Below are 27,146 nucleotides of genomic sequence, written 5' to 3'. Positions count from 1 at the left end.
CCTCTGGCCTTGTGCTGTTGCACTGTTGCACAAGAAATTAAAGTTCTTTTTCCCTCAAGGCATGGTGCATTATTTAAGGTGGGAGGTCAATGAGAGCATGCGTGGAAGGAGGTTAGTCGGAGCTTGGTTTTCCGGCACTTGGTTTTAGAAATGCAATGCAGTGACCTTTACAGCTTAACCTTTACAGCTTAACACATGGGAGAATGCCAACGCCCTTTTCAGTGTGGTCTCGTTGCCTTGCTACATACTCGGGACCAAGCGTCTCATTTTATCGCCATTTCCATTTTGCAATCGGCCTGGCGTGCTGGCAGGCGTGAAAGCTGAGAGCTCAAATGCCAGGAGGGAAGTGCAAGGTCCAGCTGCTTGGCTGCTATGTCAGTTGTGTGCCCTGAAGAGGGATGAATAATCTCTTAATTTTTCTACCATGCTAGTGCCGACACGTCCAATTGCGTTTGTTGAGTGCATTTGATTGACCAACTGGGCACGTTTTGAAGTGGTCACATAACCAGATTTTTCTTCCTTGGTGCTGGCCTCAATGTGATGGAATGAGCCACTGAGGATATAATCAGCCGTGAATGTATTCAACTATGAAAAGAGGACCAGTTTAGGTTGAGCTGAAACCTCTGAAACTGCTTAGAAATGCCCACTCATGCCAGCAAATTACTTCACAGAGAATGCCAAGGTGAATAATACCTTTAGTCAAGGCCAACCGTAGGCAGCCTGAGGTACAATAATACTACGGTATGGTATGGCATGGTATATGGGTTTAACATCCCGAAGCTTCACATGAGCAATGACGGGCATCGTATTGGAGGGCTCGTGCTGAATTTCAGCCATCCGAGGTTCTTTAATGTGCACTAATATTGCACAGCACACAGGCGTTCTACCATCGAAATGCAGCCGGTGACCTTGGCAGCTGCTGAACGCCTATGCCACCGAAGAAGGCGGAGATAGAATTAGAAACCTGCCATAAAACGAGCCTGTTGCATTGTCTGCAAATAAATTTTCTTGGAGCTTTCCTTTAGTTTGCTTAGGCGCTTAAAATCTTTGAAAATTCCTTAATTTTGCATTGTGAATTCTATGCGAACCCTTGGCTCTCAAGAGTGTTTCTTAAATTATGCAAGGTCATAGGTCGGTGGGCATTCATCTCAGAAGTGTGCTTCATTTGTACCTGGCACGACATTTCCTTGTTTGTTTAGCACCAGCATGCTGAACAGTTGAGAATCAAGTCCATCGCTGTTTGTAAAGCAGTCTTGTGCTTTTGTTGCACTCCTTGAAGCTACCTCCTGCTGTGTTGCCAGACAAGCGAGTGATCCAGAAAGTTGGTATACGTTTGCGGAACCTCCTGAAGCTGCCCAAAGCACACAGATGGGTCTGCTACGAGTGGTTCTACTCGAACATCGATCAGTGAGTTTGCTGTTCCTTTTGTTTTGCAGTGCAAGCCATGTTAGGAACTTCCCAGAGGGGGGTATACAACCTGTTTGTAGTGTGTCGTAAATTCTAAAACTCAATTTTCTCCGGCCGGCCAACTAGAACAGTGTCCAGGTCATCCTGGAAATGAGTGCTCTCAACAATATGAACTGGGGAAGTCATGTGGCCTAAGTGGGCGTGGCCCATGCCCACCCTGATGTGTGCACTCTCAAGGGGTGGAGATGGGTGCATACAGTGTTTTTCTACTGTGCACTGTAGTGGAAGGTCAGAGGTCAACAAGAAGAGAAGGTCAACGTTACATTTTATGCAGTGTTGCAACTACTTAGCCTGGTTCTGTGTGCATTTCAAGGGAAAGCTAAACATTTCCCCCTCCTTCCATCTCAGTCTGGCATAACACCCACGTGTGATAAAAAAAGCTGCTGTGGGTTAGTGTCTAGTGTGTTGTTTAATGAGGAAAGGGCAAACGAAAAATAAAACAAAAAATTCTTTTTTTGCTGTTCTGATAGTACATTCTCTTTACTGCATCATTACTAGTATCACACTTCTTCCTGCATAAGATATCTCCTCCTAAATGATTGCTTTGAAAAGCTAGCAGCTAGCGACCACGCCCCCTTTTTTTGGAGGCAATATCTTCCCTGCCTTTTGCAACGTGATTCCGTGACTGAAACTGAAAGTTTCTCTTAGTTTAGTTGAATTAAGAACTTGTCTGGCAACAACCTTGGAGCTCTTAGCCTGCATGTTACACCCAAAGCCCTCCATTTGGGAGCATGCTTCAAAAAAATGCCTCTGTATAGCTGCAGGCACCAAGGATGTCGACATTGGATGCTTTTCCAATGTTGGATGCTTTTCCAATGCCCAGCAATGGCAGCATAGGAAGAGCCAAAGTTTTAGAGGCCTGTGGGCTAACCCGAGGACGTAGCACTATCCATGGCTGAGAGAAGGCGGCCAGTATTGAGCTTGCTTTGCTGACTGAGCTGAGCACTTACACCACAAAACAAGTCTGAGAAGCTGAACGTCCGTCAGATACACACAAAGCTTAGTCGGATGGCAGCATATTGATTGAACTGGTCAGGAAATGTTTCCACACTGCTGAAAAACTTTGTAGTGAAATTATCTTTGCTTTAAACTTGATCTCATAACAAGGTATTTTGTTACAAAGGTACCATTACCTTCTAAAGGATACAAGATGAAGCCAGTTTTTCTTCAAAAGGGTGGAAATTTGGGCTGGTTGGTGCATGATCTGAGGCTAAAAAACAGCGCAAACGGGGACGAAGCGAAGCAGCGTCGTGTCCCTCTCTCTGCTTTGTCCCCGTTTGCGCTGTTTTTAGCCTCAGAACAGTTTTTCTTCTCTATTTTACGCAATCATGTGAGTATAAACTGTCCCAAATTTAGAGATGTGCAGTCAATTGTTTCTTTATTTTATAAATAAAGCAACAGCGGCAAAAAAATGACCCTAAATGATTCAATACCGGAGGGGAAAAATTTTTTTAAAAAGTGCTTTCGACTTGATTAGCTTTAGTTCAGCTCAAAAAAGCACAAATCACTGAACAAAATGATAAAAACAGATTGGTACGATCTGTCGATTTCTGAGACAAGTGTACTGGAACATGCCCTAAGGTAAATGGGAAGTATAGGGCTTACCCTGTCCCCTTTAGAGGTGGCTTTGCATGAAATGTCAACGTAGTTATTTTATTGGTTCAAATCCTGTCACAAATCAGCACTGCAAAGGATAGGAGGCGGTGGGGCTGCATGCATTTGCGTTTTGTTTCACTGCTATTCATTGTATGGAAGGAAAATGTCTAATGTGGCTCCAAACACCTGCTTAGGTTTTTGCCAGTGGTTACTTCATCTTGTATTAACTAAAACCTGGCGTGTTGTTTTGTGACGCGTAGCTTTCCTTTGGATGTCAACTTTTGGGTGTTTCCTTTTTGTGGGCACAAAGGGCCACAGGGTTCCAGCCCTTGTAACCACTGCTGACAGTTATTTGTGCAATGAAACACTAGAGATTACGTTGTAGAACTAAGACAGGTTTTGTGGTATGCGGTATTTTTGCTTCTGTTCATGTTTGCTGACATTTTGGTCTAGTCAAATTTCTTTTAGCTGGGAGCCAATTCCTGTCACATATTGAAGGTTTGTTACTTGCATCTTTTATAATTATTACAAACATGCAGATCTGACTGCTCATGATGAACGAGAGAAGAAATGCTTTCTGATTTACTCTTTTTTAATCTCTTCCGCTGACCAGGCCCCTCTTCCTGGGAGCCAACGAGTTCTGTGGCTACCTGAAGCAGTCTTTTCCCTTGCTCAAGACGAGGAAGCTGACAAGAGTCCAGTGGTGCAAGATCCGTCGTATTATGGGCAAGCCTCGAAGGTAAGGACCAGTAGACTTGTAGGAAAAACTTGGTTTCCTGTTGTAGTTTACTTTGGATCAGTCCAAATAACAGTGCCTCAATGTAGAGTTCTGGACAGGACAAGTATGCGTTTCCTTCCACCTCGTCGCTAAGTCTTCCCATTTGTGCTTTTACTCCGTGATTCCAGTGCTGCACTAAAATGCAATGCTGCACTAAAATGCAATGCTGATAAGTGATGGGAGCACCAGCTAGTGTCGAGGGACTGCCACCTGTTGCAGAAAGTGTGGCTAGTCCATTGCTTTGAGCCATCCGTTGCAAAAAAATGGTATCCAATAATCTAATTTCAAACACTCTTCAAGGAGCAATTTAGGCAGTGAATGCATGTTTCTCGCACATATTTGCAAGACTAATTCCCAGGAAAAAAATCACATTTCAGGGTCCCATTTATTGTCATAAATGTGATTGCAGTATCAGTAAATGTAAATGGTTTGGTTTGGTTTGGTTTATGGGGTTTAACGTCCCAATGCGACTCAGGCTATGAGAGACGCCGTAGTGGAGGGCTCCGGAAATTTCGACCACCTGGGGTTCTTTAACGTGCACTGACATCGCACAGTACACGGGCCTCTAGAATTTCTCCTCCAAAGAAATTCAACCGCCGCGGCCGGGATCGAACCCGCGTCTTTCAGGTCAGCAGCCGAGCACCATAACCACTGAGCCACCGCGGCGGCAGTAAATGTAAATGAGGTGCAGTTTTTTTTGGCACACATTGCATACCCTCAGAGCGTTTTTTTAAAGTGTGAAGCCAAGTTTATGAAGCGCTCTTATGAAAGTGAGATCGATGTGTGTGTGCCATGGTAAGTTCATTATAAAAGTGCATGCTATAGTTCCATGCCAAATGTGTGGGCTGAAGCCATTTTAGGTGTTCACGTCAGTGAACATTTCTTTCTCTGCTGCTTATCTTTTACTCTACCATGGGGGAAAATAACAGGATTTTTTTTTTTTTTGTAGGTTTCAGTAGTTTCATTTTTCTGTAAAAACTATTGCATTTCAAATTTCATGCAATACATGAAAACAAAGATGAATAAACATGCTATTTAGGCATATTGGTTTGAATAACGAATTGCATGTGGCTACAGAAAATTGTATTTACCAAAAACAAGATTTTAGGAAAAAATTGGAACAAAACTTGCGAAGGCATGCCTGTATCTAAAAAGGAAAAAAGTTAAAAATTTTCCGAAATGTGCAAAATGTTTGGTATTCTATTGGTCACTGGCTGTGAAAAAAATGAAAGTTCTATTATATTGAAAAACAAAACAATAACTGAAAACCCTATTGTTGGGCACCGTAGCGTGACCGCCTATGTTCCAAGCTGGTTTTCGTTGTCGCCGATGGCAGAACTGAATCCTGAGGAAAAGGCAGTATCTTCAGACTCGGTGCCGCTTGGGTTGTCAATGAAATCAATCGCAGACAAAGCAAAGTCCCGAGATTTGTGACTTTTTGGAGCACGCATCGCACATGCGGAGGCTGCCAAGCAACTTAAATGCATTCGCGTCCTCAAAGCGCGTTCAATAAATGCTGCCGTGCAGGGAAACAACAAAACAGCATCGAAAACAAAAGTTCAGTTGTCTAACTGAACTGCCTAACTGAGATCATGCAGCATACCCGTAAGCAGCACTGAAGGCTCCGAAGTCTAGCAATGAAATCGTCGTTAGCAAGCAAAGATCAGGGTACCGTGTCTTCGCAGCGCGTTAAAAAAAAAATGTTACCTCGCGAGAAAAGAGAAAACTACGTAGAAAATGAAACTTCACTGCTCTGACTACAAGCCAGACGCGCAAGCGTGCCCGTAAGCAGCACGGGAGGTTCCAAAATTGGTGCACGAAGTCATCATTAACGGACTAACGATCCTTAGTGGGTACGGCAGGGAAACAGCTAACAAATGGTGTAGTTTCTTGATACTGTTTCTTGATGGTGATGTGCAGCTTCAATCTTTTCACGCCATGGAGGAGACTTGTCTCCCGTGCCGGGGAGTGCATCCCTCACAAAAACTCAGTGACTCTCTGTCTGCACAGGTGCTCACCAGCTTTCTTCGAAGAGGAGATCCGCGCCCTCCATGAACGGCGGAACAACATCCGCCAGGTGCAGCAGCGGAGAACGGTGTCCATGGAGCACTATGCCAGCTTGCCCGATGACATTCCGCTGCCATTGGTCATTGGCACCAAGGTCACCGGTATGCAAGACTCATTGCATTGTGCCCCGTCACAGTGGCTTAGTGGCTTTGGCATTCGGCTGGCGATCTATCCGGGTCGTGAGTCCAATCCCGGCCGTGGTGGCCGTATTTGCAACGAAATATAAAAATGTCCCCGTGCTGTGCAATGTCAGCACACGTTAGAGGTGGTCTGCAATAATCCAGAGCCCTCCACTACGGCATTCCTCGTAGCCTCTGTGTCTCTTCGGAACATTGAACCCACTGCACATGGTTTCAGCCACACAAGTTGCTCTTATATTGAAAGTGTCGAGGTTAACCCTTCTAGGGCACTTTGTACACAATTGTGTGCATAGCAGACTGTTAGCTATTTCTTTGAGTCTGCTGCACGCAGCAGCAATTTCATTCTCTCAGTCGAATTTAGCATCATTCTTGGCGCAAATAAGTCTGTTTTTCATGCCACATAGCAAACGCAGTAAACAAATTTTCGCAGAACAGTCGTCCACAATTTTTGTGGACAGACGTTGCCACGATTGATAATATAAATTTTTTTTACTCAGTTTCAAGTGTCATGTGCATCTTCAAAACACAAATTGATTCCAAGGTGGCCCATCAAGTGCCTACTTGACATATGCAGACTTATCAGTGTTGCTAAGCAGTCTGACACTTGGCATAGAATGCCCTGCAGCGGGGCGTCTGCAGCATGCAGACATTGGTGAGTGGCGACACCACGGGGTTAACCCGAGCATCCGCAGGGACATCCCCGCATGGGGATGATGGTGAACAGTGTGTCACCACGGACCCGAGCATCCGCGCTTAGCCGTGCGTGGCATCGCCGTGTCCGGGGAAAAGGGGATCCTGATGGTTGAGCCGATGCAGAGCGGTTGGGCCTGTAAGGCCCCTCGGCGGAGGCAACACACCACTTTGGCCCCAGCTTCCTGCCGACGGCACCTCCGGCCTGACCCGACCGGGGGAAGTCGGCAGTCGCCTTTTCCTATCCTCCCCTCCATCTTTCACTTTCCTATCTCCTTTCCCAAACTTTCCTGTCCTCTCCTCTCTTCTTGGCTTTTTCCTTTTCCTGGCTGCAAGGGTTAACCTTGTGTGGTTGACAACCCCGTGTTATGCCATATTAAGTTATAGTGGGGGTGTACAGGTGGCGTGGGCAGGGCTTCTTCTAAGCTCCTGTCTCATCCCCTTGTTGGGCTCCATGGTGGGTGGTTGGCACCGTTGCCAAACAACATAGCCATTTCATGGCTTCCAATTCTACAAAAATTGGTTGCCCCGACAAAAGGAGGCGGACTGAAGCTACTGCAGATTTCCTGCAAAAAGCCAAAAACACCTTCGCTAAATATCATGTAATATACCCTGAAATTGAAGAAAACCCAGCCCGAATCTTGTCTCCTTTCCAAGTACAAAAATGTCTGACTGAGGCCCTATGCTTAAGGTACAAAGTGAGCAAAACAGGTAGTGAAGACCTGCTACTCTAAGTGGATAACGAATCACAGCAAGCAAAGCTCTCAAACATTCAATCTATTGGGGATGTCCCAGTCACTATCTGTGCCCATAGATCGATGAACACTGTTCGAGGTGTCATTTCTGACCCTGACTTCCTCCACATCACTGAAAAGGAAATGTTGGATGGTCTCGTTGACCAAAATGTGGTAAATGTCCAGCGAATAACTATTCGCAAAGATGACAAAGAAATCCTTACTAAGCACCTGATCCTCACATTCTATGCAAGCACTTTACCCGAAACAATAGATGTAGGTTACCTGAAAATTAAAGTCCGTCCATATATACCCAACCCCGGCATATGCTTCAACTGTCAAAGATGTGGCCATGGATCAAACAGCTGCCGCGGTCACAAAACCTGCGTGAAATGTGCCTCGAAGGAGCACGCAACTGAGAACTGCGAAGCAGAAACATTCCTCCGTGCCAACTGCGAAAGAGACCATCCTGCATACTCCAGATCTTGTTCAAAATGAAAAAACGAAAAAGAACTTATAACACTGAAAACAAAAGAAAACATAACTTTCAGAGAAGCCTGGAAAAAGTTAGCACTTGCCAATCCATTTGCATTCACTGCAAAGACAAGCGTCGCGGATGTGGTATGCAGGGGCGGAGCACCACGCCCGGCTCCGGCCACTGCCCAGGCAAAGCCTCGGCCATCGCCGCCCTCGGCAGATGCAGCGAAGGCTGCCCTCCCCCCAGAAAAAGGGCCTGCTGGCATTTCAGCCGGTCGCCCGCAAGGCGTCCCCCAGTCAGGAAAGGCTTCTGAACCAGACACCCGCGGGTTCCCCGCGGCCATCCAGAGCCCCTAGTGAGGCAATGGACACAACACAAAACTCGCCCCCGCTGCAGCGGTGGCACAGCTCTCTTGAGCAAAGACGAAAAGACGGAACCCCTGTAGCAGGACCCTCAGAACCGGGAACATAGGTTTTGAAGCGAAAAGCTTCACTACGCTCGTCAACACCGTGCTTCACGTGAGCCACCCCAGGGAGCCGCCGCGGCGCGCCCTTCTCATCCTCGCCACCGGTTTTCCCTTCACCGCTGCCGCGCGGTCTCCGCCGCCGTCCCAAGAGGAGAAGGTTCTTTCCAAGGCGCTGCAATAACGCGTGAGCGGCGGCAGCGGCCTTAAAAGAGGCCGTGCGCCGCTGCGCGCGCTCCATCACCACTTCTCCTTGCCACCGGTTTACCCCTTGCCGCTGCTGCGCAGTCTCCGCCGCCGTCCCAAGAGAAGGTTCTTTCACAAGGCGTTGCGAGAACGCACGAGTGAGCGGCGGTGGCCATAGAAGAGGCGCAGACATTCGCCGTGGAAGGAAGAAAAGAAGACCCAGAAGCGGTAGCGAGGGAGTTGGCTCAAAATCTACACCGCTATCGTGGTGCTCCCAGTGCATTGTGCGCGAACTGCGACAGCCATGACGTCAAACCAAGCGTAACTGCAGCTTTTCGCTTGTATATCCAGGCTTAACCAGAACTAAGCCACTGCCAGTTTTTTAACTGCACCCCCAAAACTTTTCAACATGGTGTCCCTAATTAGTTGGAACTGTCGGGGTCTTTTAAAAGACTACACTGACCTGACGGATCTTTTAAACTCTCTTTCTCCTGTGGCTTTATGCCTACAGAAAACTAACCTAAGTTCAAAGCATACAAAATTTTTTAAGAAATATCAAGTCTTTCGGTGTGACCGAGAGCAAGCAAGTAGGCTCTTTGGAGGTGTTGCAATTATCATCCAGTCCAATGTTGCAACCCATGAAATCAAATTAAAAAATATGAAGCTGTTGCAGTCACTGTTATCCATTTTAAAACTATCACAATATGTACCATATATCTACAGCCACACTTAACAGTTACTCTTAACGACTTATAAACACTTCTAGAACAGCTGCCAGAGCCATATCTGTTAGTAGGGGATTTTAATGCCCACTCCTTCTCTCTGGGGAAGTGAGCAAACTAACACAAGGGGCCGGATTTTAGATTTTATTCTATGCAGTGATGTCTGCTTACTGAATTCAGGAAAACACACGTACTGCTCCCCAAGCACAGGAAAAACGAGCTGTTTAGATTTATCATTTAGTACCCCATCTGTTTTTACCAATTTTAAATGGGATGTTCTGGATAACCCCCACGCGGAAGTGATCATATACCAATAATTATTAGCCTGTCATCCTCACCGTCAATCATCCCGAGCAAACCTCGCCGTTGGAAGTTACACTTGGTTGACTGGGCACTGTTCCGTAAAAATGCCAGTCTAGAAAAACTCAATAACGAACTCAACAGTAAATTCACAACCTGTATAATTACTGCAGCGCAGTTATCTATTCCTCAGTCCTCGGGCGCAGTGAAACAAAATCATAAGACTTGGTACTCGGAAGAATATAAAACAGCAAAAAGGAAACAAAATAAAGCATGGGGAATTTTCCGTAGATACCCAACATACAAAAACCTTGTAAATTTCAAAAAGGCAAGAACCAAAGCGAGGCATATCCTTAGAAACGCTGAAAAAACATCATGGAAAAACTACGTATCGTCTATAAACAGTTCAATCATATCAAAGAAAATGTGGGAGCAAGTGCACAAAATAAATGCCAGCTATTCCCCCTTCACAATACCTTTTCTCACGGCCCCAGGTACACAAACAAGTACTGAAGAACAGGCAGACGTCCTAGCGGAACATTTTTCTACAATTTCTAGTTCAGCGCATTACACACAGTCATTTATAAAGTACGGAAACACGGCTGAAAAACAAAGACTTCCTACTAGTGGCACTTCGAATGAGCCATATAATAATTACACTCAAAGAAATCCATACAGTACTTTCGGCCGGTAAAAAGACAGCACCCGGCCCTGATGCAAGACATTACGAGATGCTGTCACACTTCTTCAAAGCTTCAGTAGTAGCACTTTTACAATTCTTCAACAAAATATGGAAACTGGGAAAAATACCAGACGCTTGGAAAGAAGCAGTTGTGCCATTCCTCAAACCCGGAAAGCCCCCAACCTCTGCTGGTAGCTACAGACCATAGCCCTCACAAATTGCCTCGCCAAATCTTTCTAAAGTGTATTGAATATTAGGTTAATGTTCATTCTCGAATCCCGTGAACTTTCTGACGTCCATCAATGTGGCTTTAAAAAAGGATGTTCAACAGCTGACCATCTCGCCCGTCTTGAAAATACAGTACTCGAAGCATTCATACACAAACAACACTGTCTGGCAGTCTTCTTTGACATGTAAAAGGCTTACGACACTACGTCGAGGTTTGGAATTCTCCGCGACCTGTTAGGTCTCGGTATCCGTGGAAAGATGCTTAACTGCTTGAGAGATTTCCTGTCTAACCGTTCATTTCAAGTACGTCTGGGTTCAGCACTTTCTAAAAAATTCGTTTAGGAGAATGGGGTACCGCAGGGGTGTATTTTAAGTGTTACGCTTTTTGTCGCAAAAATGAATTCTGTAGCAAAAATAATTCCTACAACCGTGATGTACTCGGTATATGTTGACGACCTTAATCTGCATGCATTTCATTCAGCTTAACAACCTGTGAGAGACAGATACAACTCACATTAAACAGAATAGCAACTTGGGCAGACAGAAACGGGTTTAAGTTCTCCCCACAAAAAACAGTTAGCAGTCCTTTTCTCACTCAGAAGAGGCTTGCAGAATGACCCCATCCTACACTTAAATGAAACAATGATACCAATAAAGCAAGAACATAAATTTTTAGGCGTAACATTTGATAAAAGACTCATATTCCTGCCGCACATTAACACACTGAAAAAGAAAGCCTCCCAATCTCTAACCATACTCAAGGTGCTCTGAAGGAAGCATTGGGGCTGTGATAGAACATGTCTGTTGCACATCTATCGCTCTTTGGTACGCTCCTCATTATTTTATGGGTGCATTGTGTACGGTTCAGCAAGACCATCATACCTTAAAAAATTAGACCCAGTACACAACTCACGCCTACGCCTCTCATGTGACGCATACAGGACATCTCCCATAGCAAGCCTCTATGCAGAAACAAATGAACCCTCACTAGAAATCAGAAGAACTGCTTTAACGTGTGCATATGTCTTTAAAGTAAGATCTCTACCAAAAAACATCTGCTATCCAGTTGTAACTTAATGTCCTTCTAGAATAATATTCACCAACAAACCTCATGCAACCCGGCCACTGGTCTTGCGTTTCAAAGAGATATGCCAGAACCTCAATATACAGGACACATTGCCTGACATTGTCCAAAGACGGGATCCGCTACCTCCATGGTACAATTTTCCTGAAGTTTCCGACTTCATTCTGACAGAGTTCAGTAAAAAACAAACTCCGCAACAACATGTCATACAAGAATTCCTTGCACTCCCAAGAAAAATATGGTAGGTCTACGAAATTTTATACTGACGGTTCAAAAACTGATGTTTACGTAGGAAGTGTGGTAGTACGAAGGAATTAGAAAGAAACAGCAAGACTTTCACAGTGCGTATGCATTTTCGCTGCTTAATAGAGAGTTTTAGAATAGCGTCGTGGCGAATAGGGTGACCCTATCCGCATGCGCTTAGCGTTAGGGGAACGGGTTCACGTTTTCTGTCTATAGAATAGGGTCGCGGATGGTCGCTTTGCGTTGCTTGAAGGCAGCGCCATGACGGCGGGAAAGAGAAGCTTTCAGAACAAATAAGTTTATATATATGCTGCACTTTTTTTACTGTGTAAATAAAATGACGCGCAAACTGTTTCAGTTACCAATTACTAATTAGGAAAAGCGAAAAATGATGCAAATTTTTTTTATTATGCGGACATGTTCAATCCGGGCGAAGGCTATTCACACAGGAAGAGTAGTAATAGTAATGGTTATTTTTAATATTTTGCATTGAATATGGAAGGTAGAATTTTTTCTAGCCCTGCATCTGCTATCGCTGCTGAAAGCACCTGAGCTGGGGCAGCGGAAATAAAGGATAGCAGGCAGTGTGTAGAAGTGAAAAGAAAGAGGGGAGGGGATAGTAGAAAGGACAGGGGGAGGAGTACACTGAAAATAAATATATTTACATATATACATGATAAATATAAATATATACAGGTCGCACGCGCGTGAAGGTCTGGTAAAAAATTGCAAACCTGTTTGTGGAGATCAGTAGTTCAAACCTCCCGCGCCTTCTGACGTCAGTCGACGAGTACTCGCTAAGCCTAGCAGCTCTGTAAACACGGAAGCAATCTGAAAATTAGGCGTGTTTTATCGCTAAAATTTTGTTGTTCAGGCAACTTCAGCCAAAGCGAAAGCCTCGTGCGCCTTTAGTTTGATGTGAGCGTGAGCCACAGAGCAGCGGCAACGACGAATCGGTGATGAAACGAGAGGGTCCGCTTCGGCGGGCGCCGCCATGTTGTCCCAACGTAAAGCGGCTTAGGGGCGCACGCTATTTCGCCGATTTAGCGTTAGCGTCGCCCGCTCACCCAAGGGGCGTTAGCGTTCTGCGCATGCGCAGTAGCGTCCCGCTATTCCCCTATGACCCAAAGCGATAGGGTGACGCTATACTAAAACTCTCTAATGTTATGCCATTTGTGTAGCTGTAGAAAAAATAGTAAACGAGAACCTTATGAACAGTATCATTTATACAGACTCCATAAGCGTACTTACAGCTCTTAATTCTATAAATGCAACCACTCCTATACTTGGTGACATCATACACAACATATTAATAGCCACAGCTCAAGGACAAAACATAAAACTCTGTTGGGTCCTGAGTAATGTCGGAATAAGAGGCAACGAGAGAGCAGATTTATGCGCTGCTCAAGCTCATGGCAAGGAAATAAAGAAAGTAAATATGCCCTTTAAGGATTGCGCGAACTTAAGGGGGGACCCTGGTCTTGAAAAAATTTTTTATTAATCTAGATACAGTAATGAAATTTTCAGGCCACATGTATTTTTGTGTGCTGATTTTAGATATGCCATTTAATTTTGTGTAAAACAATTCCTTGAGCACTTGTGCAATTTTTATGCAAGTCTTTTGGAGAGAGCATATAAGAAAATTTGCTGCAGGAAACTCGCTGAAATGCATGCCATTGGGCTCTCTTGACACCAAGGAATGCAATAAGGGTAAAATTATCATCCTGGCTATCATAGAACTTGAGTTACAGGGTACTGAAGCTGCCACTTCACAAACAAGAATACACACTTTTCTTCTCATTTCTGAAGCGACAACTTCAAAACTCTATAACTCAAGTTCTATGATAGCCAGGATGATAATTTTACCCTTATTGCATTCCTTGGTGTCAAGAGAACCCAATGGCATGCATTTCAGCGAGTTTCCTGCAGCAAATTTTCTGCAAAACTTTTCCCAATATACTTGCATAAAAATTGCACAAGTGCTCAAGGAATTGTTTTACATGAAATTAAATGACATATCCAGAATCAGCGCACAAAACTACATGTGGCCTGGAAATTTCATAACTGTGACTTCATTAATAAAATTTTTTTTTCAAAGACCAGGGTCCCCCCTTAATACAGCATAAATTAAGAGAAAAATGGCAGTCATCTTGGAACAAGGAGGTAAATAACGAACTACACTTAGTAGCTTTAGGTGAGTAGAAGTCCCGCACCCACCAGGAATGTTTCAAAGAAGTGATAATCTGTCATCTTTGTATAGGGTACACGCACCTCACACAATTTCCTACTAACAAAACAAGGCAAACCTGTTTACGAAGAATGTGTAGATGAATTAACGATTCACCACATCTTATTCTCTTGTGTGAAACTTGGAAAAACTAAGAAGTACTTCATTCAATTTTATAACGAACATATTCCATTCCATCCAACACTGCTTTTAGGGGATAATGCAATCGTTGACATGTCTTGCGTTTTTAGCTTTTTAAGCGAAGCAGGATTTCTTGAAAATCTCTAAATTCTGACCAGCCGCTTTGCTCATATTTTGGTCGACCTCAGCCACTTTCTCATTCTTGAGAAGAAGGCTGAGCTCTTGATTTGGGTCGTTGGGAGCCTCGACATCCTTGCGCAGCCAAGGATAGCTGCTGAGGTTACCCAGCCCTCTTTTAAGCTTTTACTAGTAGCCATCTAAACAATTTCTCTTCTATGTGAGCACTAGGTAGTACCAACGTCTTAGGCCCTCTACACCACCGATGATTTTTCGCATCTCTCTACAATTCGGCGCAGAAATTATTCATATACATACCTTGTGCTTGGCGCATGATGGCCTAAGTTGCCTGTGTGCCGTAAAACACAACAACTTGGCATAGAATGTTGCACATCCTTGGAAAACATACCCGCTGGTCCTTCGTGCTGGAAAACTAACAAATTCTTTCTCTTGAGGCCTGAATATATTGTTTAGATGAAAAAAAAATTGTTTTTGATCAAAACAAGAAATGGCTCCTGAAAGGGCTAATGAGGAAAAATAATGGCTGTAAGGGTGTGAGGTCGTAACCCTCGAGAGATACTAATCTCGTTGATATGTTTCTGGTAAGCATGATTTCTCAGTTCATACACTCAAAGAGTTGCAGGCGATAAAACTGTTCCATAGAATACACTGATTTTTTTTTTGTGTTTAATATGTTCCTGGATAACACGATTTCCCAGCTGCTTCATTCGGTACTTTGCCAAATTCTGGTTGTATAATACATTTAGCGACCAACCACTCATGTGCCAACATATAAGTGGGCCGAACCTGGGTGGACACAACATGAAAAGCTGAACTGCAGCAGCAGTACCCGTCATAGTAGCCCCTCTGTGGTGTGTCGGTGTAGATCAGTAGAGCATTCAAATAAAAAAAAATTTAGCTGCTTGTTTTTGGGGAGACGAGACATGAAGAGTAGAAACGCACCATCTTCTTCACAATGCCCAAGAGCAAGAGGCAAAGCGCTTGCATATGAGCGGGCTGGGTCTGAAGAATGAAGAGCATGAACACTGTGATAGTCAGTCACTGTGGTGACTTCCCCGCAACTCACTAGTGCAAGGGGGCAAAGCATTCGTGAACAACGACGAAGAGATCTGTGCTATTTTCGCCATTGCTGTCAGCAGACCGGATGTGTTGCGAAGTTTCGTTTGGCTGCTTTACATGCACTGGAGGGGTTGCTTTGCCTGCAAGCTGTTCGAAAGCACAAGTATTTTGGTGTAGTGTAGGCAATATTTGTTGGGCCACAAGTGTTGAGGGTAACTGCGTTTTCGAAATTCTAAAAGTGATATGGATATTACGGTGAACTACATGCCTCTGAATAAATGAGGAGGCTAACCGTGTAATAGTTTAAAATTTAACTACTCATTTTTAGTTGACCAGCATATTAGTTAGCTGTATTCTGATGCTCTACATAGCTGGCAATGCTATGCTGTGTAAACTCAAAAGTGTAAGTTTAAAAGTTGTGTAAAACTTTATATGAGAACTTCAGAATACTTAGTACCGTATTTATTTGAATCTAGGCCAGCAGTTTTTTTTTAAAAAGGCAAGATATGAAACTCTTATAAGGGTCAGCTTAGATTCAAGGATTATGTCATTGTATTCGTAAAATATGACAACACATAAAAAAAAAGAAAGTAGCACTGAGGTGGTGCCCCACGAAACGCCAACTGAAGACTGCACTGTAGCCGCTGCTATCCGTAGCCGATGCCGATAAAAGCATACACAAGCATTGGCTGCCTTTTTTGCATCGTTTTCTTTTCATGTGGCGGCGCGGGCACATTATGCGGCAATTCAAGTTTTTCACACATGGTTTTTCACCGACGTCATGGCACCAAGCACGCGGTGTCATTAAAGTGCTGCCTTCAAGCAAAAAGTTATGCTTGTTTTTTATTATTATTATATTATTATTATTATTTGGCCTTCACTTTCAGGTGTAGGCTTAGAATTAAGCCTGGCCTAGATTTGAGTAACTACGGTATATGAATGCAGTAGACTCCCTTTCAGTCAAACTTAGTTTAAACATAACACCATGGGAAGGTTTGGCTAATTTTCCGCAAAGTTGTAAAAAAAAAAATTCTGGTACTCATGCTCAATGTTTGAGGTGTAGGATCAATGTTTGAGGATCATGCAAACAAAAAATGAAAACAATTTATTTGTACTGCGTAGCCTTTTTAAAGTTACAGATGGACTTGTATTTGAATGAATTTATATGTGCAGACCTTCTCAGTAGCTTAGTATTCATGATAATTACTCTAAGAATCCTGTGTTTGCATGCTTATTGTTTAATCCATTGTTTTTAACTAATGTTGCGTAAGCATCTGTTGTTTGGGCTTTGTAGGTGCATTCCTTTGAGGTTTACTTAGTAAAAACAGGCTGGAAAAGTGATCTGCTTCATTCACAGTTATGTTTTCATTCCCCCCCCCCCCCCCCCCCCCCCCTTTTTCTTCAGCCCGTTTAAGGAAGCCGCAAGATGGTCTTTTCGAAGGGTCTATCGACGCTGTCGACACACAGACTGCAACGTATCGCACCAAGTTTGACCGGTCAGGCCTTGGGACACACTCGGTTCCTGACTACGAAGTCCTGGTGTGTGCTTGTTTCACCCTTCTTTTCATGCTGGTGTTGGTAAAGTGGTTCTGATAAAGTGAAAAGTGCTGTAAACCATCATCTCACTTGTGCAGTTAAGTGTGCTTACTAGACTCTCAGTGAGAATTCTATTTCTCGGGATAGTTGTTGATGCCTGATGAAGAAAGATGCATTGAGTAGAGCATATAAACAGCAGCCACACTTTTTTGGGGGGGTGCAAACATGCTAGGTCTTCTCAAGGTCTGCCAACTCGTTGCTGTCTTGTCGCTTCTTGCAGAGCTTAGACCCCCCTGAAACGATGCCCAAGTCGTCGTTTCTGCAAAGACAGCGACCCAGGCAAGTGTACTACCTGAGTCCGCCCAGGCCACTGTACGCCCATGGAACACAGCTGGTGAGATTAATTTTGGGGTGTTGTTCTTTTTTCGTTTTTTTATATTCTACAAATAGAAAGCTATCATCAATATCCAAGCCCTATGGTGTGTCTCATGCTTTATCCCCTCCCTAATTTTCTGCGGTGGTCTGTTTTGAAGTTCTGCGATGTGAGACAAAAGAATCTATTCCGTGGGAAGCCTCTCTCACAGAAGCAGCCGCACACTTCACCTCAATGGGCCAAGGTCGTTGAGAAGTGGGGTTTTTCTTCGCAGCTCACAAGCGTGGTGGTTGAGCTCACTGTGGGTGTCTTGAACCGTAAAAAAAATCGCGCTGCCAACTCAGACATAGCACTCTTTTGCCAATGGATCATCGATGTGTGGAAAGCGATCCCAGCCACCATGGTGCGCAAAAGCTTCAGGTAGTGCCCAGTTAGCAACAACCTGGATAAATCGGAAGATATCTTTAGCGGCAGCATTGAAGCCTCAAAAAGGGGCAGTGATAGCGATAAGTAAATTTTGTGAATGGAGCTTTTCAGCGAGCTTCGTTAAAGGAACTTGTGTCAACAGCAGTAGCATCATCGCTGTCTCCGATGTTATAAAGGTGTCTATTCCTTGAAGTAAGTGTGCCGGTTGTACGAGGGGATATTTTTTTTCTATCATGGGGGTTCAAAATTAAGGGTGTGGGTTATATGGAGGGGCAGGTAGTATGTGTGAAAATGCAGTATGTCATGGTCTGAACACATCTAATTCTTAACAAAGCTCTCCAAAAGACTCGGATACTTGCGCCGCACTTTGCGTGTTGCTCCACTAAATGCCCTGATCTGTCTATCCTACAATCTGCATAAACTTGTGAATGTAAACAAATTGGAATGTGTTGAAAAAAAGGCTGTCCGTTTTATATTTCACCGATGTGACAGATTTTTTTCATCTCCTCATCATCTTTCTGATCTGGGGCTCACTCCCCATTCCTTACGTCATTGCGTTGAACGTTTAAAGCTCTTGCACTCATTAAACTCTGTACGATTTGAGCCACTTGGCCCCTATTCAGAATCTGCTAAACCTTCATCACTAAGAAGCTATCACGAACTAAACATTTCACCTTTCAGTCCTCACACTGACTTGTTTTTTGAAGTAGTTTTTTTTTTCTGCACACCATAGAAATTTTGAACTCATTTTTTTTTGCACTACCTGTACTGCCTTTGAAAGAATATTTTGAATTGTGTGATTTGTAACAGACATGTTTTTGCTGTACATTTCCTTGTGCTTTCGTACTATCTCATATACTGCTGACTGTTGCCATTGGTTTAAGCATTTCTTATTGCCTCCTGCGACAGCCTCATGCGTGGGTGCAATGTATATAGAACTAAGCAAATAAATGTACTGTTGCTGTGCCATCTGTCGTGCTGGTACAAGATTCATGCTTGGCACTCATTATGCCAGTGCCGATGGCTGCATGCAGAGAATAAGCACGCTTTTGTCTCGTTCCAGGACAACGATCCACTCCTTGGTGCCTCTCCATTGCGGACTGGCCTCTCATCCGTCGATGAAACATCCACGGTCGGTGGCTTTCCCGTGGAGTTTCTAACACAGATGGTGGGTACGCACTCTGCACTTTGGAATGTCGCTGGAATTGTCTCGTGTTTTTGCAAAAGCAGTGTGGCCCACTTGTGGTAACGGGTACCAGTAGTATTACACATGCTTGCCTTAATCAGCTTGTTTGTGCAGTGACTATCAATCTCAGGTTTAATAAATGCTTTACACAACTTTGCTGTTGCAATGCTGGGAATGCTTCACACCTCGTGGGTATGTGAAGCGTCAAAGCTCCGTTGTGAAATGCTCGCCCCAAAGGGAACGTAAGTTTTCATGCGATAATACTGAGTGGGTAGGCACAAGCAAGTTCTCGACTCTGCTGCCCAACACACCTGTCGTTGGCATCATATTGTCATAGCAGTGGCGAGTACTCTGGAGAATGCGGTTAGCCGGAACTCCCGAGTGATGTCCCCGTGCTGATTAAAGCTCTGGTTTGGTCTTAACACAGCTAACAGATTGGCATTTAGTTCAGTACTTCAGAATTTTGGAACTTCAAAATTGTTTGCTACGTTGCTAAAAGGATGCTCTCAGGTATGTCTTGAAAACGCGTAACAATCACAGAAAATAATCTCTGTTCTGAAACAACGATCTTTGATTAGATGGCATGTGCGCTTCAGGTGCAGTTTTCTCAGCTTTCTGTTTGTTTGCGTTTTTTTTTTCTCAATAACATGACTATCCTTATGGAAGTTTTCGTTATGTTTTTATGGTGCAATTTCAAATCTTATATTGTTGGATTCAGAAAGAACTGATCTATGGAGCCGTGCTGTTTTTATTGGTGAGTCGAACATAACAAATTTCATGAACAATATTGTCAACTAATTACACTTCATAATATGGTACTTCGACATAACTGAGCATTTTTATAAAATGATTCACCTCAGTGTCAGTATAAATAGCACAGCCCTGTATGGCAGGTCTTTAGCTGCAGCTGCATTTCAATATTGGGAGAATATCTTAACAACCTGTAATAAATTACCTAATTAGGCTTATTTCTTCCATAATATTGTCACGTAGTGGTGACTGCAGTCCGGCGAACAGGAAAACAGCGAGAATGTCTTCGAAACGAAACTCTTCTTTTGGGATGACTTGCGCCTGCAAAGAACTGAATCACTCGGCGGCGGCGTAGCAGCAAGCAAGCTCGGCGGCCGTCGAACAGAATCCTCGCCGTTCTCAGCCGTGCTCTTTTTAAAGCTGATAGCCAATGTTCGAGATAAAGCTTGGAAAGTTACGAGAACGTTCTGGAACAACATAGAATTGGCTCCGCCTGGGTGCGATCTATCGAGATAAATCTAGGCGCGTGTTGCATCACAAACAAAACGATAAAGCACCGTGCCGGCAGCTTTGAAGAATGAACAAACACTACAAACATTCGCAGCAATATGGGAACTAATTGTGCTATACTGAAACTAATATTTCGGAAAAACGGGTGGAAGAAATACTACCTATACACTCCCAATTTCATTACGATATGTCTAGTAATAAAAATGATTTTTAATACCAGCATCACCCCTGAAAGGGCCTCTGGAACAACGTCCGAGCAGAGCACATCAACTCGCTCAATCGCTACATTGCGTTGTCATGAAAACCTGAGCCAAATAATACATCTCTACACGCAGAAGAGAACCCACCATCACGTGCGAAAGTTGGCTAGCCCTCCCCGGTGACTTTTTTATGCTCGCAACCTCCTCAGTCGCCCGCACCTGCGTATGCAAGTTGATAGGTGGCTATTGGTTAGATTCTTCAGGCAGCTACCGTGGCCGTGGCCAATCAGCCGCGTAGCTCCAGCAGGTCAGGAAGCTCCGCCCTCGGGGGTGGGGCCACCAGAGGAGCATCAACCTTCCAGCGTGCAAAAAAGTGACGAGAGGAGAGGGAAAGGCGCGAAGACGCTGAAATTAAAAATTTGACTACAGATAACTCAGCTTCGACAAAGCGCATTAACCCTTTGAAGGTTTTTGCCGTATATGTACGGCGGCGGTTTTCTGTCCCACAAGGTCTTTGCCGTACGGGTACGGTTTCGATCTTGCGTTTGAAATTTTGCGCCAAAAGAACAATGCGTGCTCACTGGGGGGTGCTGCCACCTCTTAGGACTTACAAGAAGTGTTTGAATTTTGTGCTGCCTTCTTACGGAGATAAGCAGAACTTATGTCTAGCTTTAGCGCGGCGGCACAGACTGCGGCAACACCCCTTCTGTAGTTTTGGTTTCGCCGCGTGATCGCAACGGAGTCGCGCGAAATTTGAGTTTTCTTTTTGTCAGCACTATCTTGCAGGGGCTGCCGAAGTTGATTTCTATCTTTATTGGCGCTGCTCTTAGCTTGCTTATCACCGTTGCTCGCGAGGTATTCTCGCCCTCTGCGGCAACGCGCCTACGCGGTTTCGATTCCGCCGCGGGATCGCAACGGAGTCGCGCGAAACGTGTTTTCTCTTTGTGGGCACTGTTTTGCAGAGGCGGTGAAAGTTGATTTCTATCTTTATTGGTGCTGCTCTTAGCTTGCTTATCACCGTTGCTATTCTATTCTATTGAACATTTTCCAGTTGTGAGTGATGCTGTCACCAAAGTACTGTTCCTAATTTTTTTTTTTACTATTTATTCTCGATTATATACATTTTGTAGATTCAAGATCCGCAATAAAGTAATTTGACCACCTGGGAAAGTTTCCTTCAAAATAATTCGACCCTCAAAGGGTTAAAAAAATTCTTGCTAAACAATATTCGTGAAACGGCGTGCTTTAACATCCAAGGCATACCACAACTTTATTAGAACCTCTTTCCGAGCCCCTGGAAACCCTCTGCAAATAGGTCTGCTATGCGTATAGGTCAGTGCCTCCCCCCCTTCAATTTTTAATGGGTGTTTTTGTTTTTAAAAAAAAATAATAAATAAAAATCAACTTATATGCAACGGTTATATTCACAGTCAGGCTTGCTGTAGTTGCCCACATCTTGTGTGTTGCCTAGCATGTTAAAGTGTATATGTCAGTTTTGACCATTCTGTCGCAAGGGGTCGGGGACCCCGCAGAGGAAATCTTTTGAATGAGCACCATGTGGCACAATTCTGTCACACCACAAGCGCTGCCCTGAGCCCAGGGCAGTTTAATGGTTTCCAATGTCCTCTCTAAGCACAGACACAGTGGATTGAGGCTGTGTGCTTAGCTTGAATGCCTGCTGCACGCTAGGCACGTGGTAACCCATTCGTGTCCTGTTGAAGGTTCATGTAGTAACGTGCAGTATGTGAGCAGTACATAGTGCTAATGTGGTTAGTCCCACCGAGCTTGCTTCTTTTTGCCACCCAGTTTGCCTTCTTAATGACTTGAATCACATCATGAGTATTGATCTTCTCGTTTGAATAAATTTTTGTATTGAGACTGAGCCGTTGGTTAAATGAACTGCATTTCCACTGCGCTCGATTTCTTAGTCAATTAGTCGGTAGCTTCATGCAGGAAAGATACCAGCAGAACTTGCAAATGAGTGTGAGTAAATGAGCCTTCTGTGTTTGTTGTACTTTCTTTTAATAGCTTACTTTTCATTGTGTATACAGAATTTGTAATGGCCCTTAAACTTCTTCATATCGACATGCTGCCATACTGTCGTTCCAGGTCCAGCTAACCATAATTCTTAAAACAAAGAAGGTGAAGATTGACAAGTTAAAAGACATGAACACACAAGCGGAGAAGATGGTGAGTTCTTTTGTTTTTTTTACAGCGTTAGCAGCATAGTCCGCTTTCGACGAAAAAAAGCCGTGATTTGTACATGCGTGCGTGTGTGTATGCAAAGCCTCCCGTCTCCGAAGCACCTTCCTGCCTGAACACCATCCTCCCAAAAGCGTCTACCGGGTTGTCCACTTTCCGGGCACAAAAGGTTTGGTGTGCGTACATCTTTGCTGGGCGTGCATGCATGTATGAGAGAGAGGGAAACCTCCAAGCTTACGGGACATGCACCGTAAATATACGTCTAAATATGCGTCTCGTACGCATGAGCGTCTACGCATCACCCACCCACCCCCACACACCAGAAGCCCACGCAGTAGTGGAACTAAAGAGCAACACACACATGAGATCACCTGCACATTTTTTTTTTCCTCCTCTCTCTCTTCTATGTCTGCCTAAATGCTGGAAAGCTAAGGAGAGACTGCTAAGAGTGCATTTTGTCATGCTTTGTTTTCAGAAAAAGCTGGTCTGAACAAAAGGCGCCTCCTTTCATTGTGACACTTCTGTTTCAAGCAGCAGGGACAACGTTGTACATCCTGGTATAAAGCAAATTAAGCGGCCATTATCGGATGAATGCTGTTTGTCCCCGTCAATTCCGTATTGCTCAGTTCTTAATTTTTGACGTGTCTGAACATAGAGGCCTAAAGATTGCTTACCAAGGGAAAATAGAGAAATAGAGAAACAGTCATAGAGTTCCAAGGTAATTGGTCATAGCAGAGTTATGCCTAAGACACCCCTCCTCCCCATCAATGCCTCATGGTTGCTAGTGTCCAGCACAATGACTTCTCGCAACTCCTTGGCCTATTCTGCGCATCGTGGCATCTGGTGTCGCATTCGGACATCTCTTGATGCTGCAAACCTGTTCAGTTTGGTCCTTTTTTGTGTGCAGACTTCTTTTGGACTGGTGATCCTGCCAGAGTTCAAGAAGCGGTATGCAGCCCTGATCATGGAATTCGAGGCACTCAACAAAGACCTGCAGGAATACCTGGAAGGCTTGATGACGTACTGCGAAAGGGTAAGGCCTTTTATGTCATCATTGGATGTCTGCACCATCTTTCTCTTCATAGACTTTGTACTATTATTCCCCTCCATTCTTAAGGGGGGAAGCTGGTCTTAGAAAAAAAAATTTTTGTTAATGAAGTCACATTAATGGAATCTTCAAGAAACGTATTTTTGCATGCTGATTCCAGATATGTAATTTAATTTTAAGTAAAACAAGTCCTTGTGCACTTATATAATATGTTATGTAACTTTTTGCCGAAAGCTTTCAATAAATTTTGCTGCAGGAAACTTGCTAGGACGCATGCCATTGGCTTGTCTTCGCATAAAACTATGCAATACGGGCAAAATAGAAGTTGAGTTACAGGGTTTTGAATTTGCCACTTCACAAACGGGAAGAAACTGATGATTTCAAAATCCTATAACTCACCTTTTATAACAGGCAGATTTCAAAATCCTATAACTCGCCTTCTATAACAGGCAAGTTGATAATTTTTGCCCTTATTGCATAGCTTGATGTCAAGAGAAATCAATGGCATGCAATCTAACAAGTTCCCTGCAGTAGAATTTCTTCCAAACTCTCGGCAAAAGTAACCCAACAGATTGCATAAGTGCACAAGGACTTGTTGTACATAAAATTAAATTACGTATTTGGAATCAGCACTTAAAAAGTGCATGTTCCCTGGAGATTTCATAGTTGTGACTTCATTAATTTTGACTTCATTAAGACCCTCTTCCCCTCTTAATAAGTCAAGGTGTTGGGGGTTATTTGTAACAGATGTTCACTGTGCTCTTTGTGAGGGCATTATGATGACGCAGTTTTACTTAGATCAGGTGAACCTTTTTTTTTTTTTTTTTTTTGCTTGTTTCTAGTTGGCCCCCGAACAGGGCCTGCAGTTCGACATGCAGCCAGAGGTGATCCGCAGCAAGTGCCTTAATGAGGCCCGTGAGTTGATGCAGCGCTGTGCGCCCACGGGAGGCAGCATGGCCGCCACCCTGTCATCCTACTGTGCTGCCGCATCTTCTTCCGCTGAACCTTCATTGCCGGAGAGCAATGGAACGACGCATCATGCGGTCGACCTTGTAGCCAAGCTCACCGCCATCATGCTGCAAGTCAAGGTGAGCACCATCTTGTGTGCGTTTGTTTAGTTACGAGGTGGGGCTGATAAAGCTCAACTCATTGAAGTACTGGACTTGGCAAGCCAGAGTAAACAGTGAACATTGACTGCATGATTCTTCAGTGCAGAAAAAGTAACAGTACTACTGACATCTTTTTTTTTCCTGGGCTTTCGTGTTTTTAAACAGTTAGCAGTGCCCAACCCTCCACTTATTCTGAACAAGTAGTATATAGTAAGTTCCTATCCCTTCGCATGCGAGTCTTCACAGTTTGGAAAATAAGAACTGTCCACTTTTGTTCATCTTGCTTTAGTATGTTTGTACCTTGCTATCTTGCTGAAACATGTTGGGCATCAGCATATGCTGTAAATTCCCTCTTTTTTCCTGCTAAATGGCTTTTGAGCTTTTCAGCATAAGAGTGAACCAGTAGCTGCTTCTTTGCTTTAAAATTGTTTTGCTGCTGTTTATACTGTCGAATCCCGCTACAGCGAACTTCACGGGACACACTAAAGGTTTTGTTGAAGTGAAACTTCATTGTCGTGGAAATTGGACTGGGACACTGGTAGATTGGGCTGGATAACCACATGCATTTCCATAATTTTTAAGCGTCAGTCTTTTTTTGAAATTGGCACCACGGCGCAAGTTTTGCAGTACTTCAAAAATCGCAGAACACTGGACGTATTCACGTAATGAATGCACCGACTACACTGGCTGTCAAAATGCATAATATTTTTTTTTTAGTCATGCGCGTTATAAAGTGCCCATTTTTGTCCTTTGAGAGGTCATACTGAGCACATGCATACTTTTGGCATTGACGAGGCGCACACTTGCAGTCATGTCCCTGCACCTCGAAACCAGTGCATTGGGCTATGTGGCAGAAGTCAAGCTGCTTCACTTCTTCGAAGACATTTTGTCACATGTGGTACAAACACACTTGCTGCATGTCGCTTTGTTGAGACTCCGCCTAGAACCACTAGTTAAGCAGTGCTGTGTGTAGGGGCACCAGAAAGGGAAAAAAAATAAGTTACGATGCTTGCCTGCAGTGCAGAATCAAGACTAGAGTGCACCCACACCAGCATGCGCACTTCTTGCAACGACGTGCAACCCGCCAACGCACCGGGTGACTGCGGATTGTTCCATGCCACTTGCTCGGTGTCGCCAGGCCTTGGAGCTAGCCACCGCTTGTCATAAAAATGTCTTAACGGTGTTACCTGTTAGCGCAGGTGCGGTAACTTCACTTGCAAATGAACGCACAGCTCGTTTCCATTGCTCCTTCAGGAGCAAAGCAAGCAAGAAAAGTGCAGCAGCTGGAAGTCAACTGCCTTGCATCCGCTAGCATGGCGTTGCAAGTAGGTACAGCAGGTGCAAGACGAATGATGCTGGCATCGTAACAACAGGCTGACCTCATTAGTTGGAGGGCATCCTTTGAAGGGCATTTGCCACTTCATTCTTGAGTAGCACCCAGCTACACTAAAAGTTTAATTGAATTCCAGCGGTTGTTCCATACGGATATGTACCCATGTGCTGTCCAAGCAACTAGTCCATTTGTCATCTTTAACTGACAGAATTGAGTGATTTATATGCACTTTTTGCATAATGTTAGTGTTTTTTTTTTTACTATTTTGTTGCATGATGCGGTAGTTTATGTCTTGTATCTGTTGTTTATAAAACCCGTGTCGTAGTCGTGACATCTCTGTATGTGTACGTGTTGCTTACCTCTGCCATTGTGTTGCTTGCAAGAGGCGAGGTCAGTCAAGCTACATATATGGTGCCTTTTGTTCCCGCCTTCCCAACCGCGGCTCGTGTGCAAATTTATTCATACTTTGTGGTAAAATTAATCAACCTGAACCACAATGGACATGTGGTCAATGCAGTGGGCACTCTCAGATGTGTGCCATCTCTGGTTGCTTGATTCTGGTCAGTTTGCGAGTGGGCGCTGTCGTAGTGTGTCCTTTCTCAATTCTTTTTAAGTGATGCCCAGCCATGATTCTTTGTAAGGCCTGCCAATATACTGTGATGCTCATTTCAAGGTCCTGTCAGAGGTTGACCTGCAGGATACTTCTCAGTGTAGGCTGGCTGCCCCGTTTATGTCCGAGGTTGAAACTTCGTTGTAGTCTGACAGGACACCGTTCACAAATTCCACCCTGCAGGCACTGTCAAACTGAAACCGCTTTACAGAGCCTCTGCTTCCTTTCCAGAACCTTGCCCAAGGGGACCTGAACTCGTTTGAACTGAAATCGCTCAGCGAAGCCTTAGTGGATGTTCAGGTAAACCTGGACTCCAAAAATGTTGGGTGAGCATTTTTTTTTCTGTCTTATGTATACATACACAGTGCTGTTCTTTCAAATGCATTTTGAAGGGGGTCGGGACCCTGTCGAGATGGCATTCACACTGGCACAATTCTATT

The 27,146-nt window shown here is 44.2% G+C and overlaps 1 protein-coding gene across 7 annotated transcripts in view; it reads left to right on the top strand.

Moving 5' to 3' along the window:
* Window positions 1-27,146, top strand: part of LOC149371466 (protein lin-9 homolog) — a 53,695-nt gene that overhangs the window by 21,371 nt on the left and 5,178 nt on the right. For all 7 annotated transcript variants that reach the window (XM_089565694.1, XM_089565696.1, XM_089565697.1 and 4 more), the window contains exons 6-15: window positions 1,280-1,407; window positions 3,677-3,802; window positions 5,852-6,009; window positions 16,829-16,962; window positions 17,240-17,353; window positions 18,822-18,926; window positions 22,514-22,594; window positions 23,514-23,639; window positions 24,497-24,742; window positions 26,938-27,032. In XM_089565694.1, coding sequence (XP_089421820.1) covers window positions 1,280-1,407; window positions 3,677-3,802; window positions 5,852-6,009; window positions 16,829-16,962; window positions 17,240-17,353; window positions 18,822-18,926; window positions 22,514-22,594; window positions 23,514-23,639; window positions 24,497-24,742; window positions 26,938-27,032 — 1,313 coding nt within the window. The remainder of the gene's footprint in view (window positions 1-1,279; window positions 1,408-3,676; window positions 3,803-5,851; window positions 6,010-16,828; window positions 16,963-17,239; window positions 17,354-18,821; window positions 18,927-22,513; window positions 22,595-23,513; window positions 23,640-24,496; window positions 24,743-26,937; window positions 27,033-27,146) is intronic.

Source organism: Amblyomma mixtum, chromosome 1 (genome assembly GCF_055824585.1).
Source record: "Amblyomma mixtum isolate Tamu chromosome 1, ASM5582458v1, whole genome shotgun sequence".
Lineage (NCBI taxonomy): Eukaryota > Metazoa > Arthropoda > Arachnida > Ixodida > Ixodidae > Amblyomma > Amblyomma mixtum.
This window is presented reverse-complemented; position numbering and strand designations above follow the sequence as displayed.